We start from the raw sequence: 18,059 nt of genomic DNA, 5'->3' as shown, positions 1-18,059 counted from the left end.
CAGCACGGGTCCCGGGGCCAAAGGGGCAATGGAGATGGAGGGGGCAGATAGGCGACGGCAGGGACAGGGTGCGAAAGGGTGTTGAGAAGGGGTAGAGGGCTGCCAGGGGGTGGCAGAGGAGAGAGACCCCAGGAGATAGAGGGGCAGAGCGGGTAAAAGTTACTGTATGTGGGGTGAGCCCTGTGCAGTGGTGGCCAGGATAAGGCGCATCGGCGCAGGTGGCAGAGGGGCTGCGTTCCTCATTGCATGGTGCATCCCAACCAGGGCTTACGAGCTGTCCCGAGCGGAGCTCCAGGAATTATTTTCAACCTTCCTGGAGGGTTTTTTTGGAAGCATGTTGGGGGGCGGGGGCGCGCTGGGAAATTCTCTATAAGAATTTAAGCCCTGAGGTCAGCATTCCCTTCTTACAGCTGTGTGGGAAAGGCACAGTGTAGTGTAAAGCCCAGATGAGGCTACCCTTCTCTATCTGAAACAATGCACTGAGATGTTGAAAGAAACCTGATTCAGTGAAATATTTCACACACACCTCTCCTAATGTTGGTAAAGGGAAAAAGGAGAATACACCTCTCCCCCATATAATAGAGCAGTTAAGGAAACATAAAATGACTTCCTAGATTAAAAACAAATATGATGGTCAGTAACATATAGACACGGTGGAATAACCTGGATAAGGATCAGGATTGTGGTAATATCACCACACAAATAAATTCCTCACACACATCTATAAGAGCCAGAAGGTGATTACAGGTTATAGCCATCTAGAAAGTGAAATTCATAGAAATTAAGTCTAGCCAATATTCAGTAAAATAATATTATTTTATACTCGTGTATGAATTAAGTTAAATGTTTTTTTGAATAATTAATAAATTAAAATGACTCTGACATTGCACTCCATATGCTTTATGGAAATATGCTTATGAATATGACATAACTGGAATATGCTTTTTGTATGGTGTCATTAGAAAGCTTGTAATCTACTAAGTGTGTTCATCCTATTTGTTTGCATGTATTATTTCTATATCTGGAGTTAGGAGAATAAGATATAAACTTGTACCACTGATATAAACATGTTAAGTGGAGGCCATTAAGGATTGTAAATGGCCTTAGTTACTTGAAAGCCTTCCTCCTCCCCCCGAGCGTGCCACGCCCCACTTTTCCCCCTCCCTCCCTGTTTGGTGGTGCTTTGGACTTTGGGGGAGGAAGGGGGAGGAGCAGGGACGGGGCGCGCTCAGGGGAGGAGGTGGAGAAGAGGCAGGGCGGGGTGAGGACTTGGGGGAAGGTGGTGGAATGGGGGTGGGGACTTGGGGGAAGGGGCAGAATGGGAGCGGGGCAAGGGCTGTTCAGGGGTGGGAAGAGGCAGAGAAGGGGCGGGGTCGAGTGCCCACCTATGGGGAAGATGGCGCCTATGTACCAGGGGGAAAGGATTAGGCCCAGACTAGGAAGGAGTCTAGTCTGTGAAAAGCTTATTGGAAAATCTCTGAGGGTGAGATATGACCTGTAATCAGTTTCTTAATGTATTAGGCTTAGGCTTGTGTGTTTTTGCTTTATTTTGCTTGGTGACTTACTTTGTTCTGTCTGTTATTACTTTGAAACCACTTAAATCATACCTTTTATACTTCATAAAATCACTTTTGTTTATTAATGAACCCAGAGTAAGTGATTAATACCTGGGGGAGCAAACAGCTGTGCATATCTCTCTATCAGTGTTATAGAGGGCAGACAATTTATGAATTTACCCTGTATAAGCTTTATACAGAGTAAAACGGATTTATTTGGGGTTTGGATGCCATTGGGAGCTGGGTGTCTGGGTGCTGGAGATAGGTAACTTGCTGAGCAGTTTTTAGTTAAAGTCTGCAGCTTTGGGGGCGTGGACCACACCTGGGTCTGTGTTGCAGCAGGTTAGTGTGTCTGGCTCAACAAGGCAGGGTTCTGGAGTCCCAAGTTGGCAGGGAAAACAGGCTCAGAGGTAATTTCAGCACGTCAGGTGACAGTCCCAAGGGGATCTCTGTTTCCAAACCCATCACAATGACACCTGACTACTTTTCTAAGGTAGTGTATGAATCCTGCAATTGGGCACATGTCCTGTCTTCTGGAGAGAAACACTCAAAATATCACCTTAAATAATAAGTGGAAAAAGTACAACTGCACAAAGTGTACAGAGTTGTGATAGCTATAGAAATGTATATCGTAATACACATGGGACTGAACAACTCAAATTTACTGTTTAATAATTTTAAGATAAATATTTTTTCAGTTTCTTGAAATTCTGCAGTTGAAATATAAATTAATGTTTACCAAATTTATATTTTAATGTACCTGTGACAAACAACATAAAACTTTAAGTTTAATAATTATTTTAGTTAAAATATTTTGTACATTTTTGAAATATTGAAATAAAAATTATTATGCACTTCTGAAATTAAAATCCAGTGAATACAGCTGAGGGCTGCAAATGTTGGCACTGAAGCTACCATCCAACAGGATTTGCAACCCCTGGATCAGCGATGTGGAAAGATAAGGTACAGCAAATTCTGACATTTACTTAATTTACTACCCTTATGCCCATGAAAAAAGGAATGCATGTTTTGATTGGGAGACAAAAAATGGTACATTCTCAGTGTCAATTTCTGATGGGAAGCCGTTTCTGACACATCCTGTGCTCACTGGACTCTAGTTCAGCCGCACGCCACAATGCAGCTGTAATGGACAGGAAGGCGAGGGGTAATTATATTCTGCCTACCTACCATTCCCCACATAAATTCAGTTTGATAAAATGTCCTTTACAAGAGGCCCAACTAGAAAGATATATATCAGTAAGAATATGGAATAAATTGTTTGGAAGAAACTATATTAATTCAATATCATTAGCACAATAGTCTGGCATAGAAGTATCAGGTGAGAAATAATCTGGATCCTTTTGCCATCTGCTGGAGTTTTGCTGTAAGTACAACAGCAATCTTAAATTACTTGTGGCGCTTGATACCATTTATCATCTCTCATGGCTTGGCAGGCTTTGTGGGAGCATGTGCTTATCAGAGGAAAATAATATGTCACCATCCTGTGTGCAGGTTTATAATTAGGACAAAACTAAAACAGAACAAGAATGGACTATTCCACTGAACAGAAGACCCTGGAAAAGGCAGAGGCAATTTCAATGTGATAGGCAAAAGCAGGAAAGGACACAAGGAAAAATAGCATAGCAGTCACTGGCCAGAAGTAGCATTGGACAGGGAATCTATGTTGAAAATGCAATCACTCTACTCACTTAAGAGAATACAGCTAGAGAAATCATCACCTCTGTGCTTCTCCTGATCTGTGGTGCAGCTGGATGGCACAAGGGTCCTCAGTTACACTTAGAGTAGGACTGTAAATGCAACTTTTAACAGGAGTATGCCCCCAAAGATCAAGAGGGTGAGGATCCCCCCCTACCCCACTCCATCCACTAGAACCATTCTAGTGGAACTGAAGGCACCAATACTGTGCCCTTATTTGACAATTCATTTGTGGGAGTCAAGAGCCAGATTTAAAGGGAAAAAAGGAGTCAGTTGCCATGGAGAAATGGTACAAGCCATGGAGAGAAAGAAGGAAGCTGCAAATGAGAGCTATGAGGCTATACAGGAGACCAGCCTTTATTTTCTAGGGATGCTTTTTCAATCAACAGGTGATCTGGGCATCACTTGGGGCAGGGGTTATAGGCATTTTTATTTCCCCCTCTTCCCTTTTAAAAAGAAAATAACCTAAAATTCACCAGAGCACCTGCAGAACTGTCCATCAGCTGGGTGCCCTAACAGTCTCCAGACCTCCTGCTTATTAAAATAATTCTCCCGGGTAAAATGTATGCAAATTGCCAGTTATTCACCAGGAAGAGAGGAGAAAGGAGATGGGAGCTGGGAGGAGAAGAGAAAGCAAAGATAGGGCAGTGAACCAGGGGAAAGGAGAGACGGAGGGAAAGGAGAGAAAAATGCGGCTGGGGCTGGAAGATAGAGAAGCAGCGACAAGGTGGGTAACTGCAGAGAGAGAGAGAGAAGGATGTGCAGGAGAGACAGAAGGGAAAATAACTTTGAGACAAGCGCAGAAGGAAAGAAAACTGATAAAGAGAAAGAGGGGAGAAAGGAATGAGAATGAAAATAATGTAAAAAAAAATCACAAATACACAGGAGACAACAAAGGAGAAGAGAGACATAGAAAGGGAGAGAAAACATAGGTATATGCAACAGCAATCCACAGGGCTAAGAAAGAAAACTGTTATCACAGCTGTCTTTGTCAAACTTGGCTTCCCTGTATGTGAACACTGAGGATCAGACATTTGTTTTACCTTGTAATCTTTGTGCCAGCTCCCTGGTTCAAAAATGTTGGCCAGTTTTCTTTGGCAGTATCAGCATGTGGCTCACAGCCATTTTTAAAGGTGATGTCATGGGATTGTACTTACCCTGCACAAATCAGAAATAGCACACAACATATTTCCCAAAAGGGGTACAAGTAAACGTTACTAAACCCTCTTCTGTTCTTTGCTTTCTTAGTACACTCAGTTTCTATCTAGGCAGTGCAACAGAAATTAATAAATAGGAAAGTGTTTATATGAAACATACAGTATTAATTGACCAAGAGCAACTTTTCATTTGATTTCATTATGTATATGGAATGGCGCAGCTACAGATAAAAGACTACAGAGAAAGTTCAACTGGGTTATATCATATGGATGAGATGGTTTTGCTGATCACTAGCAAGCACTACAGAAGGTCAAAGTGTGGCAGAGCGTTTGAGATACAAGCTTCTGAAGTTTGCAAAGTAGCTTAAGCCAGCACAGGCTGATCATGGTGCCTTTCTTGTTAAAGAAACCGTTGGGAGTAGGTCTGACATTACCCTGCTGTTATCTGGACCGGTGATCCACTAGGTCACTCCAATCTTCGACTCCTGGAGCCAGCCTTACTCTGCTCTGCTGTGAGAACCCCCCACTCCTGGGTTGTTCACGCACAGCCTCTAGGATGTAAGCTGCTCCCAGCACGTGAGTGAGCACTTTTGGCCAGCCACTGCTTTGGATTCTGCAACCGAATGACCAGGGCCGGCTTTAGCAGGTGCAGGGCCCCATGCCGGGATGCGAATTGTCTCGCGCCCCCCCGCCCCAACTCCGCCCCTTCCCTGCCCCATTGGATCCTTCCCCAAATCCCTGCCCTGGCCCCGCCCCAGCCCCGCCCCCTTACTGCCCCATTGGATCTCTCCCAAATCCCCGCCCTGGCCCCGCCTCTTCCCCACGCACGCCGCATTCCTCCTCCTCACCCCTCCCTCCCAGGCTTGCGCTGATCAGCTGTATGGCCGCGCAAGCGCTGGAGGGAGGGGGGTGAAGCAGGACGTGGCTTTTTTTTTTTTCCCCGCTCCGCCAGCAGCCCCGGACCTTGTGGGGCCCTCTTAGGCGCGGGGCCCCATTCCGAGGAATCAGCCGAATTGTCTTAAAGCTGGCTCTGCGAATGACACTAGCCAATATCTCCGGTCCCAGACACAACCCTGGGAACCTCCACCTTGCAGTGTCCAGTTATGCCTGCTGGACGCTGCAAGCTTGATGTACCAGGCTTGTTATCCCAAGGGGAGTCTCTGACATGCTTCAAACCAAATGCACTGCTTCAGGAATAAACAAATTTATTAACCACAAAAGATAGATTTTACGTGATTGTAAGTCAAAGCACAAGTCAGATTTGGTCAAATGAAATAAAAGCAAAATGCGTTCTAAGCTGATCTTAACACTTTCAGTGCCCTACAAACTTAGATGCGTCTCACCACAGGCTGGCTGGTTGTCCTTCAGCCAGGCTCTCCCTTTTGATCAGCGCTTCAGTCACTTGGTGGTGGTGTCTGTAGATGTAGGTGGAAGAGCATGGCAAATGCCTCTCCCTTTTATCATGTTCTTTCTTCCCTCTTGGCTTTGCTCCCCCGCTTCAGGGTCAGGTGAGCATTACCTCATCATAGTTCCAAACTGACCAAGGGAAGGGGGGTGACTCACTGGAGAGTCCAACAGATCCTTTGTTGCTGCCTAGACCAGTGTCCTTTGTTCCTGTGAGGCTGGGCTGGGTTTGTCCCATACATGCCCTGATCAGGTGTGAACTGCCCCTCTGTTCCTGGAGAGTTTTGTCTGGGCTTGTTTTAAGCCATGAGGACACATTTTCAGCCTCATAACTATATACATGAAATTACAACCTATAACATCTCTATAACATTACTATAACAACAATGCTCAGTACATCATGAGCCTTCCGAAGACACCCAACATGACAAACTTTTCATTGGATACCACACAATCATATTATAAGGATGAACATGGGGGTGCAGAGTGTTCCCCTGAGCTACAGAGTGTCACAGTGGGACATTCCCATGATGGGCTTTCCTTTGAATCCTATCAGGGTTGGGGGAGGAGGAGGTCTATTTGCACATGATACAGAAGAAGCAGAGGATTCAGCTCTCATGTCTCACAGATTCCTGAGATACGCACAATTCTTGGGGATCTACCAGAAGCACAAAGATGTCTGCCAAGTGGCCTTGTTCCACTTTACTGGCAGGTCAAGCCAGCTCTGTAACTGAGATCTCAGAAGGTTTCTGTTGAAAGAGGGTATTGTTTTCAGCCATTTGTTCCTGGAATTATTTCATTCTCCTTTCTTATGGATCTTCTCAGCTCCTCGCTTTCCCCACAAGGGTTCAATTTTATGTGCGTGTACTCAGTCAATGTTTGCTGTTCTGATGCGAGTTTTGGAACTGGCACATATTTTTAAAATGATTACAGATTGTTCCGATAAGCAGTCAGCATCCTTCTCCCACTACCGAAACAGAGAGAATGCTTCATAGCAAATAATGTATTTGTAGTTGATTGTGTTCCATGGTTGGGAATAATAATAATAAACCTAGCTTTTATATAGTGTCATTCATCAGTAGAGCTGAAAGCGCTTTACTACTCACAGGAGCTTCAGCAGTGGAAAAGGTTGAATTCAGGACAGTTATAGGTCTGCAGTTAGGTGTGTAGGGAAGCTTATGAATCATTTTGCTTACTCTTATCATCTGCATATTCTCACCTGCTTGCTTTCATGATCAACAAAGGGCCAGATACTGAGATAATTTCCTCCCCTCCCACCACACGCACGCTATTGTGCAGCATTGATGTGCAAAGTCAAACAGTTATTTTGTAGCATCCAAAAGTGGTGGCATTCCCACTGCTGGGTGATAAAGTTCCTATTTATTAATCAAATATGATTTTGCAACATTAAAATGACAAATTTAATGCATAAGTGACAAGAAATTGAAAGATCACAATTCTCATGGCAACAATAACTCACCAACATTGCACACATATAATATTTTGATTACTAGTTAGACTGTTAAATGTACTGTAAACCTACCTTTATTTATATAATAAATATTGTTATTGCACATGTCTCCAGATGGCACTGTTACACATAGTCTTCAAAGTTTGTTTTCTTCATGTGCAAGCAAGTTCTCAAATCTTGGAAGAAATGCGGGTGGCTGTGTTAGTTTGGGAGTATACAAGATTCTGGGCAGAATTTGCTGAGTGAGTGGCAAGAAAGTAATTGCTTTCTGCTTGGGTCTCTGATTAGAGCCAAGTCTTGAGGCAAAGTTGCTCCCTGAGAGATGGTCAGTGGTGTAAAAAAAAAAAAAAAGGATTGCCAGTATCTCTGTTCCAGGATTAGTGCATATAGTGTAAATAAAGCTAATTACACTTGGACTATACCCAAATTTTATGTCATTGATTTCTCCTGCACTGAGAAGTCAACCTGCAAGACCCTTGACATCTGCTACTGCTTGGCAGAGGGGCAATATTGTTGTCAGAATGAGACAAGTGGTTGGAAGAAGAGGCAATAATATACAGGGTATATGCAAAGTCATTGAGTTGTGGGAGCATATATAACAGGGGATACAGGGAATGGTATTCTCTCTATTGTGGTTGAACAAGCAGGCAGGATATTTTGGGAAGGGATGGTATGTTGGAATCAGAAGGTTCAGTGGCTGGTGGGAATGACCCTTGAAAGCCTCTCTAAAGGAAAGGCTAGGATGTTGACATCTTTGAATGGTCTCTGCCTGTTAGACATGACATCTGGGGGCTCCTTTGAGAGGAGACTGGATGGAATGTTGGAGGCAAAAGGTTCTTTGACCATTGGAAATGACAACTGGAGCACCTTTAATAGTAGAAGGAATGCAGTATGGGAAAGGGGGAAAGCTCAATAGCAATAGGTCCTGTAACTGGCGACGGGATGGAATGTTTGCAGCTGTAGGTTCGATGGCGGTTGAGAAGTCAGTTGGAGTTCCCAATAACAGGAGAAGGGATGGAATTCCCACTTCTCCACTCCTTTCTTCACTTTCATTCTTATCTCCTTCCACCTTAATTGAATTGACTCGTTAGCACTGACTCCCTACTTGATAAGGCAACTCCCATCTTTTCATATGCTGTGTATTTATATCTCCCTACTGTATGTTCCACTCCATGCATCTGATGAAGTGGGTTTTAGCCCACGAAAGCGTATGCCCAAATAAATTTATTAGTCTCCTATTATTTCCTATCCCACTGTGCCAGGCATCCACCCTCTTTTTTGAAATCCAAAGTGAAAACTCATGTCTTCTATGAAGACCACAAACATTAATCCAGATCAGTAAAATGCTGCCACCTACTCATATATAAATAAATGTAAAATCCCTACTTTTAGCTAGAACCTTCCTGATCTCACCCAGGGTGTGGCTGAATTGTCTTGTCTGACTATACAAACTGCAAGCATCTCAGGACTTGTGTATAATACTGAGCACATTTTTGAGTATTGGCAAATAATAATTAATAGTAATGGTCACCATCTTGTGGAGTGATACGGAATATAGGGGAAAGGCTGAAAGATGAGTGAAATGTGCACAGTAAAGGATGGAATTGGGAGCCAGTAAGCCAGCTGGAAGACATGCAAAGAGAAATAGAGATGGAGACTCTGCCAGCAGTGAGGACAAGACTTGCCTAGGGTCACAAGAAGCTGTGTAAAACACTAGCTCATTGCTGTCCCTCGCAGCCGCTCAACATATTGTTGAGCACATGCAAGAGAATGAAATGGGCCATGATGCAGAAAAGCTGAGTACCATTATGGTAGGGGAGAAGAAGAAAGCCTCACTGGAGCCTGCCTACTCTCACCTCACGTAAACTTAGTTATAGTCCTGCTGTTCCCCAATACCGCTGTTCATAATAGGTAAGGAGGATTTTCCAGGGAAGACAAGCAGAGGTACTGTCACAGGAGATCTGCTGGAAGAGGTTACCTTGGAAGGTGTATTGACTCACAGCCTCTCCTGGGTTCCTGGATCCTGTTTCCCTGGGCAACCCTGCTGTAACTGTATTGAGTGGAGCTGTGGCCAGTGTGGGTTACTGCAGCCACACTGCAGGTGGATTTTCTGCTACTAGACCAGGGGTGGGCAAACTACAGCCCTGGGGCTGCACCCGGCCCTCCAAACGTTTTAATCCGGCCCGTGAGTCCCTGCCAGTGAGTGGGGTCAGGGGCTTGCCCCACTCCGCACAGCTCCCAGAAGCAGTGGCATGTCCTACGCATAGGGGCAGCCAAGAGGCTCTGTATGCTTCCCCCGCAGCTCCCATTGGCCGGGAACCGTGGCCCATGGGAGCAGCAAGGATGGCGCCTGCAGACAGGGCAGCGCACAGAGCCGCCTGGCTGCGCCTCCTCATAGAAGCCAGAGGGGGCACATGTCGCTCCCTCTGGGGACTGCTTGAGGTAAGCGCTGCCTGGAGCCTGAACCCCGACCCCCTCCTGCCCCAGCCCTGATCCCCCTCCCTCCCTCCAAACCCCTCAGTCCCAGCCTGGAGCACCCTCCTGCACCCCCAGCCTTCACCCTCCCATCCCTGCCCCCAATTTTGTGAGCATTCATGGCCCACCATACAATTTCCATACCCAGATGTGGCCCTTGGGCCACAAAGTTTGCCCACCCCTGTACTAGACAGGCAGGCAGTGAAACTGCTCCCTACTCTTTAGTGGATATTTGCTCACCACACTGTTTCCCATGATTGGGACTTTCTGCTCTAGGGTTGGAAGAGGGCTGGAACAGCAAAGGGTGTCACATGACAGTATAAAGATGCCTTGGCAGAGCAGTGATGGGAACTCTTGCCTGCACTCAGGGCCAGCTCCAGGCACCAGCCCACCAAGCATGTGCTTGGGGCGGCGCCTGGAGGGGGGCGGTGCGGCGCGGCGGGACGCTCCGGCCCGAGAGCGGGGCCGCGACTGGGCTTGCCGCCCTCCCCGCGGCGCTCTGGCCACCGGGGAGAGCGGAGCCGCAGCGGGCTTGCCGCCCTCCCCCCGGCACTCTGGCCACCGGGGGCTCACCGCCGGGGAGAGCGGAGAGCCCCAGCCGGGCTCTCCGCCCTGCTCCCGGCACTCTGCCTGCACTGAATCTGGCTCTAGCCCATCCACCAAAAGTCACACAATTTAAAATTAAAAAAAAGCTATAGAGAGATTTATTTGTACATGATGATGAAAGCCAAAGAAATTCTTCTGACCCACAAAATCTATTTGTTCTCTGGCTCTAAATGGTCAACAGCTTAAGAACATAAGAATGGGCATACTGGGTCAGACCAATGGTCCATCTATCTCAGTATCCTGTCTTCTGACAGTGGCCAATGCCAGTTGCTTCAGAGGAAATGAACAGGATATGGCAGTTATCGAGTGATCCGTCCCCTTGTTGTCTAGTCCCAGATTCTGGCAATAATAGGTTTAAAGAAACCCAGAGCATGCGGTCGCATCCCTGACCCTCTTGGCTAATTGCCATTGATGGACCTATCTTCCATGAACATATCTAATTCTTTTTTTGAAAGCAGTTATATTTTCAGACTTCACAACATCCCTGGCAATGAGTTTCACAGGTTGACTTTGCATTGCGTGAAGTACTTATGTTTGTTTTAAACCTGCTGCCTATTAATTTCATTGGATGACCCCTCGTTCTTGTGTTTTGTGAAGGGGTAAATAACTTTCTTATGCACTTTCTCCACACCATTCATGATTTTATAGACCTCTATCATATCCCCCTTTAGTAGTCTCTTCCAAACTGAACACTCCCAATCTTTTTAATCACTCCTCATATGAAAACTGTTGCATAACCCTAATAATTTTTGTTGCCCTTCTCTCTACTTTTTCCCATTCTCATAGGGTTTTCTTGAGATGTGGTTACCAGAATTGCACACAGTATTCAAGGTGTGGGCATACCATGGATTTATATAATGGTATTACGATATTTAATGTCAAATTTTCTATCCTTTTCTTAATGGTTCCTAATATTCTGCTAACTTTTTTAACAGCTACTGCACATTGAGCAGATGTTTCCAGAGAATTATCCATGATGACGCCAAAATCTCTTTCTTGAGTGGTAACAGCTAATTTAGACCCCATCATATTGTATGCATAGTTGGGATTATGTTTTCAAATGTGCATTACTTTGCCTTTCATCAACACTGAAATTCAAGTGCCAGTTTGTTGCCCAGTCACCAACTTTTGTGAGATCCTGTTGTAACTCTTCACAGTCAGAGTTGGACTTAACTGTCTTTAGTAATTTAGTATCATCTGCAAACTTTGATACCTTACTGTCTATCCCTTTTTCTAGATAATTTATGACTATGTTGAACAGCACTGATCCCAGTACAGATCCTTGGTGGATCCCCCTCTCTCCACTGTGAAAACTGACCATGTATTTCTGCCCTTTGTTTCCTTTCTTTTAACCAGTTACTGATCCATGACAAGACCTTGCCTCTTATCCCATGACTGCTTACTTTGCTTAAGAACTTTTGGTGAGGGACCTTAAGCAATAACATTTTCCCTTGAACAGGTAATTTGCTATATATGTTATGACCCACCCTTTACCTTGGTTTGCAGCTTTGAGAGCTGTGTGTGGCTGAAGTTTCTCATGCATGTAAAAGTATTTTCTGGCTTATGCATTACTTTATTTTGGGACAAACTAAATATATTTTGTTTAAAACAAGTTTAACACACTTGAAGGGAAAGTATCAGGCTATAAAACAATTCTAAATATAAATTTCCTTATCTATTTTGCCTAATAAGATGATTGATTGCTAAAACATAAAGACTTTTAGAACTCTCATTTACTTTTCACCATTCTTACCATTTGTTGAACATAGGAATTGCCAGACTGGATCAGACCAGTAGCCAATCTAGTCAGGTATCTTCTCACCAACATGGCTGCTTCAGAGGAAAATGCAGAAAATCCTGTATGATACAGTTATGAAATAACCTACCCACAGGAAAAGTTTCCTCCTTATGCCATTACTAGCGATTGCCATATATCCTGAAATAAAGAATTTTGGTTTTTTTTTTATCCTTGCTATGATAACTCTGGTTATAATCTATATAACCTTCCCATGATCCTTTCTTGAATCCTGCTAAGCTCTTGGCCTCAATGACAGGGCCGGCTCTAACTTTTTTGCTGCCCCAAGCAGCAAAAAAAAGCGCCGCCCCGCCGAGCCCCCCCACCCCCGCCGAGCGCCGCTGGAACCCCCCCCGAGCGCCGCGCCGCCCCCGCGCCAAGCACTGCGCCGCCGGAACCCCCCCCCGAGCGCTGTGCCCCGTGCCGCCCCCCTCTGCTGAGCGCCGCGCCACTGGAGCGCCCCCCCCCGCGGAATGCCACGCCGCGCTGCCCCCCGCCACCTCAAGATTGGCCACCCCTTACCAGGTGCCGCCCCAAGCATGTGCTTGGTTGCCTGGTGCCTGGAGCTGGCCCTGCTCAATGACTTCTAGTGGCAATGAGTTCCAAGGTCCCTTCCAGTTCTAGGAGATGGGATATCTCCATTAATAATAAATAACTAAATAAATCCATAGGCTAAATGTCCCGTGGACAGAATATTCCTTACCAGTTTTAAATATGCTGCCTTTCAATATAAGTGTCTAGTCCCTTTGACTTTGAGTGCTTCACTCAACTTGCTGGAAGAAAACAGGCAAGTCGGTTTCACTTTTGTTTCTAGTCCAGTCAGAGAGCTTGCTTGTGAGTTTCCTGTATTCAGCAGTGTTCTCCTTGCAGTACTGAAGTCCAAGCCCAAGTCTGGTTTTACTCACATTTTGTTGAAAAAAAAAAAAAAAAAAGGTGAAAAGATTTCGATACCGATTGTTACAAACATGGGGAGAAAGGGGAAGAGGGCTCTGTTCTAAGTGGCTCGTTAGCCACTACAGCTGGAACAACTGCCTTGCCCACTCACTTTCTCCTTGGGGACTCCTTGCTCCAGCCCACTGAGCTAATAACGCCCCGCAGTAGTTCGCAAGGGCAGCCAGCCCGGGACGATGAAGACCAGTGACTTTTCCAGGCGTCCCCGCCTTGATCCCCCCGAGCCCGGCCTCCCTGCCGTAGGGGACCATGTGCAGCAGGGGGTGATGATGGCTCTTGGCTCGCTCGTGCCAGCCAGGTCACAATAGATCTCATGCCGCTGGCTCCGGGCGGAGGGAGAGTCCCGGGCGGGCGGCTGTGGAATGAAGCGAGGCAGCCGCAGTTGTCAGTCCCGTCACTGCTGCTGGAAGAACAACGGGGGGCTCCAGTTTCTGCCGCGGCGGGCGGCGTTAACCTTTGCGGCGCGCAGCCTGCCAGCGACGGGGGCTTTTGCCCCCCAGCAGCGGGCGATGAGCGGCGCAGCCGGGCTGAACCGCGGCCGCGCAGGGCAGGTCTAAGGGGCAGAGAGCGGCGCTCGGCCGGGGACCGCTGAGCTGGGCCATTGTCTCCGACCATGCGAAGCGCCCTGTGAGCCGAGCTGCTGCGGCCGCTGCTGGGATGAGCGCCTCGGCTGCTACCGGGGTCTTCGTCCTGTCCCTCACCGCCATCCCCGTCACTTACCTCTTCAACTTCTTAGCTGCCAGCAGCAGGTGAGCCGCGGGGGGGTCCCCGTGCGCCCGGGCTGGGCGGGGAGTGGGGAGCCGAGCGCCCGGGGGGGCAGTCAGGGCGCGCGCCCAGGCTGCTCATTGCGCAGCGTATTTTTAGAAGCTGGGCATGGAAAGGACAAACGTGGACCCGAGCGAGGTACAACAATAACCGGCGCCAAGGGAGTGGGCGGGCGAGGCCGCCCGGGCTGGGAGCTGAGGCCCCGGGGGGAGCTGAGTCCAGGAGGGTTGGAGGCTGAGAGCTTGGGGGTGGGAGGTGGGGTTAAGCTGGGACCAGGACAAGTGATTTGGGCGGAAATGGGTGCAAAAGGCTGAGAGCTGGGATCTGGGTTTGGGCCTGGGGAGCTGACCACTGGGGCCCTGGAGCGGGCTGGGGTGGTGGAGCAAGAAGTTGTCCTTTGTTGGGGCAAAATATCTCAGGTAAAGCAAAAACAAGGAGGAGTCCTTGTGGCACCTTAGAGACTAACACCTATTTGGGCATAAGCTTTCATGGGCTAGAACCCACTTCATCAGATGCATGGAGTGGAAAATACATGAAAGGATGAGAGTTGCCTTACCAAGGGTGAGGTCAGTCTAACCAGACAATTCATTTAATAGCAAGACATCAAGGGAGGAAAAATAACTTTTGAAGTGGTAATGAGAGTGGCCCATTTCAGACAGTTGACAAGAAGGTGTGAGTAACAGTAGGGGGAAATTAGTATTAGGGATATTAGGTTTAGGTTTTGTAATGACCCAACAACTCCCAGTCTTTATTCAGGCCTAATCTGATGGTGTCCAGTTTGCAGATTAATTCCAGTTCTGCAGTTTCATTTTGGAGTCTGTTTTTGAAGTTTTTTTGTTGAAACTGCAGAACTGAAATTAATTTGCAAACCGGACACCATCAGATTAGGAGTGATTGGGTCATTACAAAACCTAAACCTAATTTCCCCAATACTAATTTCCCCCTACTGTTACTCACACCTTCTTCAGAGGGATAACCATGTTAGTCTGGATCCGCATGTGTCTGATGAAGTGGGTATTCATCCACGAAAGTTTATGCTCCAATACATCTGTTAGTTTTAAAGGTGCCACAGGACTCTCTGTTGCTTTTCACACCTTCTTGTCAACTGTCTGAAATGGGCCACTCTCATTACCACTTCAAAAGTTAGTTTTCCTCCCTTGATATCCTGCTATTAAATGAATTGTCGTTAGACTGATCTCACACTTGATAAGGCAACTCCCATCCTTTCATGTATTTATACCTGCTCCTGTATTTTCCACTTCATGCATCCGATGAAGTGGGTTCTAGCCCATGAAAGCTTATGCTCAAATACATTTGTTAGTCTCTAAGGCACCACAAGGACTCCTCGTTGTTTTAGCTGATACAGACTAACATGGCTACCACTCTGAAACCTGTCATCAGGTAAAGCAATGAGATTAAACAAGAGGCATGGGATGACATAGAAATCCTATATCAAGTTCCCAGGTATCAGCACTGTGGCTGTGGGAAGGGGTGGAGGCGAGATCTTGGGTGGAATTCTCTTTGGAAACTGCAGATCCAAAGCCAGCCTGGATAAGTTCTTAATGGGTTTTTGTGCCCAGCCACAAAAATCCTTCAGGGTTTTTCCCTTTCAAAACTGTGGACGTCACCACACCATTCATAGTCAGTTCCAGAGCCATCAGAGCCTATGGTCACCATCATGCCCCCATAGAAGTCAGTTAAGGGTTTTGCTATTGACATCAGTGGGTGAAGAATCAGGTCCTAAGTCTTACTGCACTGGAGTAGTTTCAATTTTTCTGTATCTCATCATCCAAGGGAGAGTTTCCTCAACTGTGCCCAATAAGAGGTCCCTGAAGCCTTTCCAGTGTTCTACAAAGTTCTACAAAAACTTCAGATAAACTTTTGATTTAAAATGTAGAAAAGGATCTTAAGAGTCGCCTCTCTCCTAAGAAACTTCAGGACTAAAGGAGCGTAGGGATCCAGTTAGCATCAGACATGTCTGTATGCTCCACTGCCTAAAAGTTTTTCAAAAAGTCAGTGCACGTAATAGACTGTGTGGCTGGTTTGGGTTGGAAGGGTCCAGGTACTTCAGAGGTTTTTGTAATATTCAGTGAGCAGATTTCTAAAAAGTTAGTGCATGTTTGATTCATTGCCAGTATTTCTTTCTAGTAGGTACACACCATTGTGCAGAAAGTCTGCATTTTATACAACTGAAGTACTCAATCCTTCAATCTTTACTCAGTAAATAGATCTAATGCAAGATCCACTAAGGCTGAATAGCAGAATTAAGAGTGACGGATCAAATCTGAAATGTAAAACAATTTTTAATTTCTTGTCAGTTTTCATATTGTTTAAATATAACTATCTAATTTATTTTCTTGAGGAGAAAAATCAGACTTGTAATTAGTGTATCTTCTGAAACCATATTCTGATGTCTCCAATATTCAAAATACATTTTTTGAAAAACCTTATGGTCAGGCCGGCTCTAGCTTTTTTGCCGCCCCAAGAGGCGGAAAAAAAAAAAGAGAAAGAAGAAAAAACTGAGTGAGATGCCGCCGAAGAGGAACAGAGGGACTGAAGGACCCGCCGCCGAATTGCCACCGCAGACCTGGACGTGCCGCCCCAATAACGGACGGAGTGCCGCCCCTTTCTATTGGCTGCCCCAGTCACCTGCTTCCTTTGCTGGTGCCTGGAGCCGGCCCTGCTTATGGTTTACCGAATTCTCCCCATGTTATTTTGTATATAAGTGCAAAGGGGATGAATTGATCTCAAGAATCTGTCCTAAAGTGAATTTAGCACAATTTGCCAATCTAGAGCTGTAAATAGATTTTAAAGGAATTCTATTGAAATTTTTTTTTTCTTGGGGAGGCTAACTCTTTTCTCTCTGGGCCTTGAGTATTTCCATCATTTTCCCACCAGCACTTTACACACCCTCTAATATGCATCCTCCAGGCCTTGTATTATGGCCCCCATCCTTATGGAAAAGGAGGTCCTCCCTGCAGAATCCATCAACTCTATTTGCAAAGCATTCACAATGAGTCACACATAGCACTTCTCTCCAGACCCTGAGAACACTTCTATAGCATTTCCTGTCCCTGGCAATCTAGGGCCTGGGAGAGGGAGGCCAGAAATTGAACCCAGAGCTATCATGGAGCACTGCACTATGCTACCCCTAGTTCCGGGCCAGCTGATCAATTTGTTTTTTTGTAATTTTACTTTGCAAACATGTCCTTTCACAGATAGGTACTTTTCTGTGGCATGTTCATAATGGTCCTTTCTGACCTAAAAATCTGTGCATATATGACTTTCACAGCCTATTTGTCTTAGTTTTTGCTAATGTCAGCATGGAAACTGAATTTAGTCTGACAAGCTAGCTTTCTGGACTAGTTGTTTATAAAGCTATTTTAGTATTTTCTTTTTATAGATGATCACGTAAGAAGAAGGCATGGAAGTGCTGAGAAACAGTAAAAATGTATAATATTGTAAACTCTGCAAGGATTTTAAAAAGCAAAATTTGTCATTTGTAATTGCATTTAATTTAAGATTAAGGGGGTACACTTTTGCTTTTGAAAAGTGATCCTTTTGAGATTAGCTGATAAGAAAAACTGCAGAGTTGAAGGGGGCAAGTGGGCGCTTGTTTTTAATTCCCTATTTTTTAAAATAATTTCAGTTCCTGGGCAATTGTAGCAGTTGGATCCCTGATTCTGATTTTCGTTGCTCTAGTAGCCCGTACTCTGGTCAAAAGAAAACCTCCAAAAGACCCACTTTTTTATGGTATGTATTAATATAATCAAAGCTAATTAAGCATTTATTCATTGGTTTGAAAGTTACATCTCACGTGGACATACTTTATGGCTGTTACTATTTGTGTCTATAGAAAGGTAACATGCCTTTAACCTGATAGAAACCTCTTAATGACTTTGGGCCCGATGATGTAGGGTGCTAAGTGGATTTCAACTTCCATTGGAAGTTGAATGAGCTCAGCAGGGGTTGAAATAGGGGATGAGGGGAAAGGTAGTGCTAATCTTCAGCCTCTGCCAACAAACCAACTCCACCACTTGAAAGCCAAAATGAGATACTCATAGTGGACTGTAGAAAGGTTAAAAATATGCTCTGCTGGGCCCATTCAGTTTTGTTCCCCCTTGGTGGAGCTCAGGCGACACAGTGGACCTTATTGAACATTT

At 45.6% G+C, this 18,059-nt stretch overlaps 2 protein-coding genes across 2 annotated transcripts in view; one reads left to right on the top strand and one right to left on the bottom strand.

The window, feature by feature from the left end:
* Positions 1–12,815: 12,815 nt before the first annotated feature.
* On the bottom strand, positions 12,816–13,746 carry LOC128844171 (uncharacterized). The gene is made up of 2 exons (XM_054041641.1): positions 13,226–13,746; positions 12,816–13,071 (listed from the first exon to the last, which is right to left on the bottom strand). Exons 1-2 carry the CDS (start codon positions 13,744–13,746, stop codon positions 12,942–12,944), a joined length of 651 nt encoding a protein of 216 aa, XP_053897616.1. The 3' UTR covers positions 12,816–12,941.
* The window catches only part of TM6SF1 (transmembrane 6 superfamily member 1), a 32,282-nt gene continuing 27,742 nt past the window's right edge, over positions 13,520–18,059 (top strand). Inside the window, exons 1-2 of the mRNA XM_054041640.1 lie at positions 13,520–13,880; positions 17,546–17,649. Of these exons, the coding sequence (XP_053897615.1) occupies positions 13,789–13,880; positions 17,546–17,649 (196 nt within the window). The 5' untranslated portion in view covers positions 13,520–13,788. The remainder of the gene's footprint in view (positions 13,881–17,545; positions 17,650–18,059) is intronic.

Source organism: Malaclemys terrapin, chromosome 10 (genome assembly GCF_027887155.1).
Source record: "Malaclemys terrapin pileata isolate rMalTer1 chromosome 10, rMalTer1.hap1, whole genome shotgun sequence".
Taxonomy (NCBI): domain Eukaryota; kingdom Metazoa; phylum Chordata; order Testudines; family Emydidae; genus Malaclemys; species Malaclemys terrapin.
The sequence above is the reverse complement of the archived record's forward strand: the minus strand, read 5'-3'. Positions and strand labels throughout refer to the sequence as shown.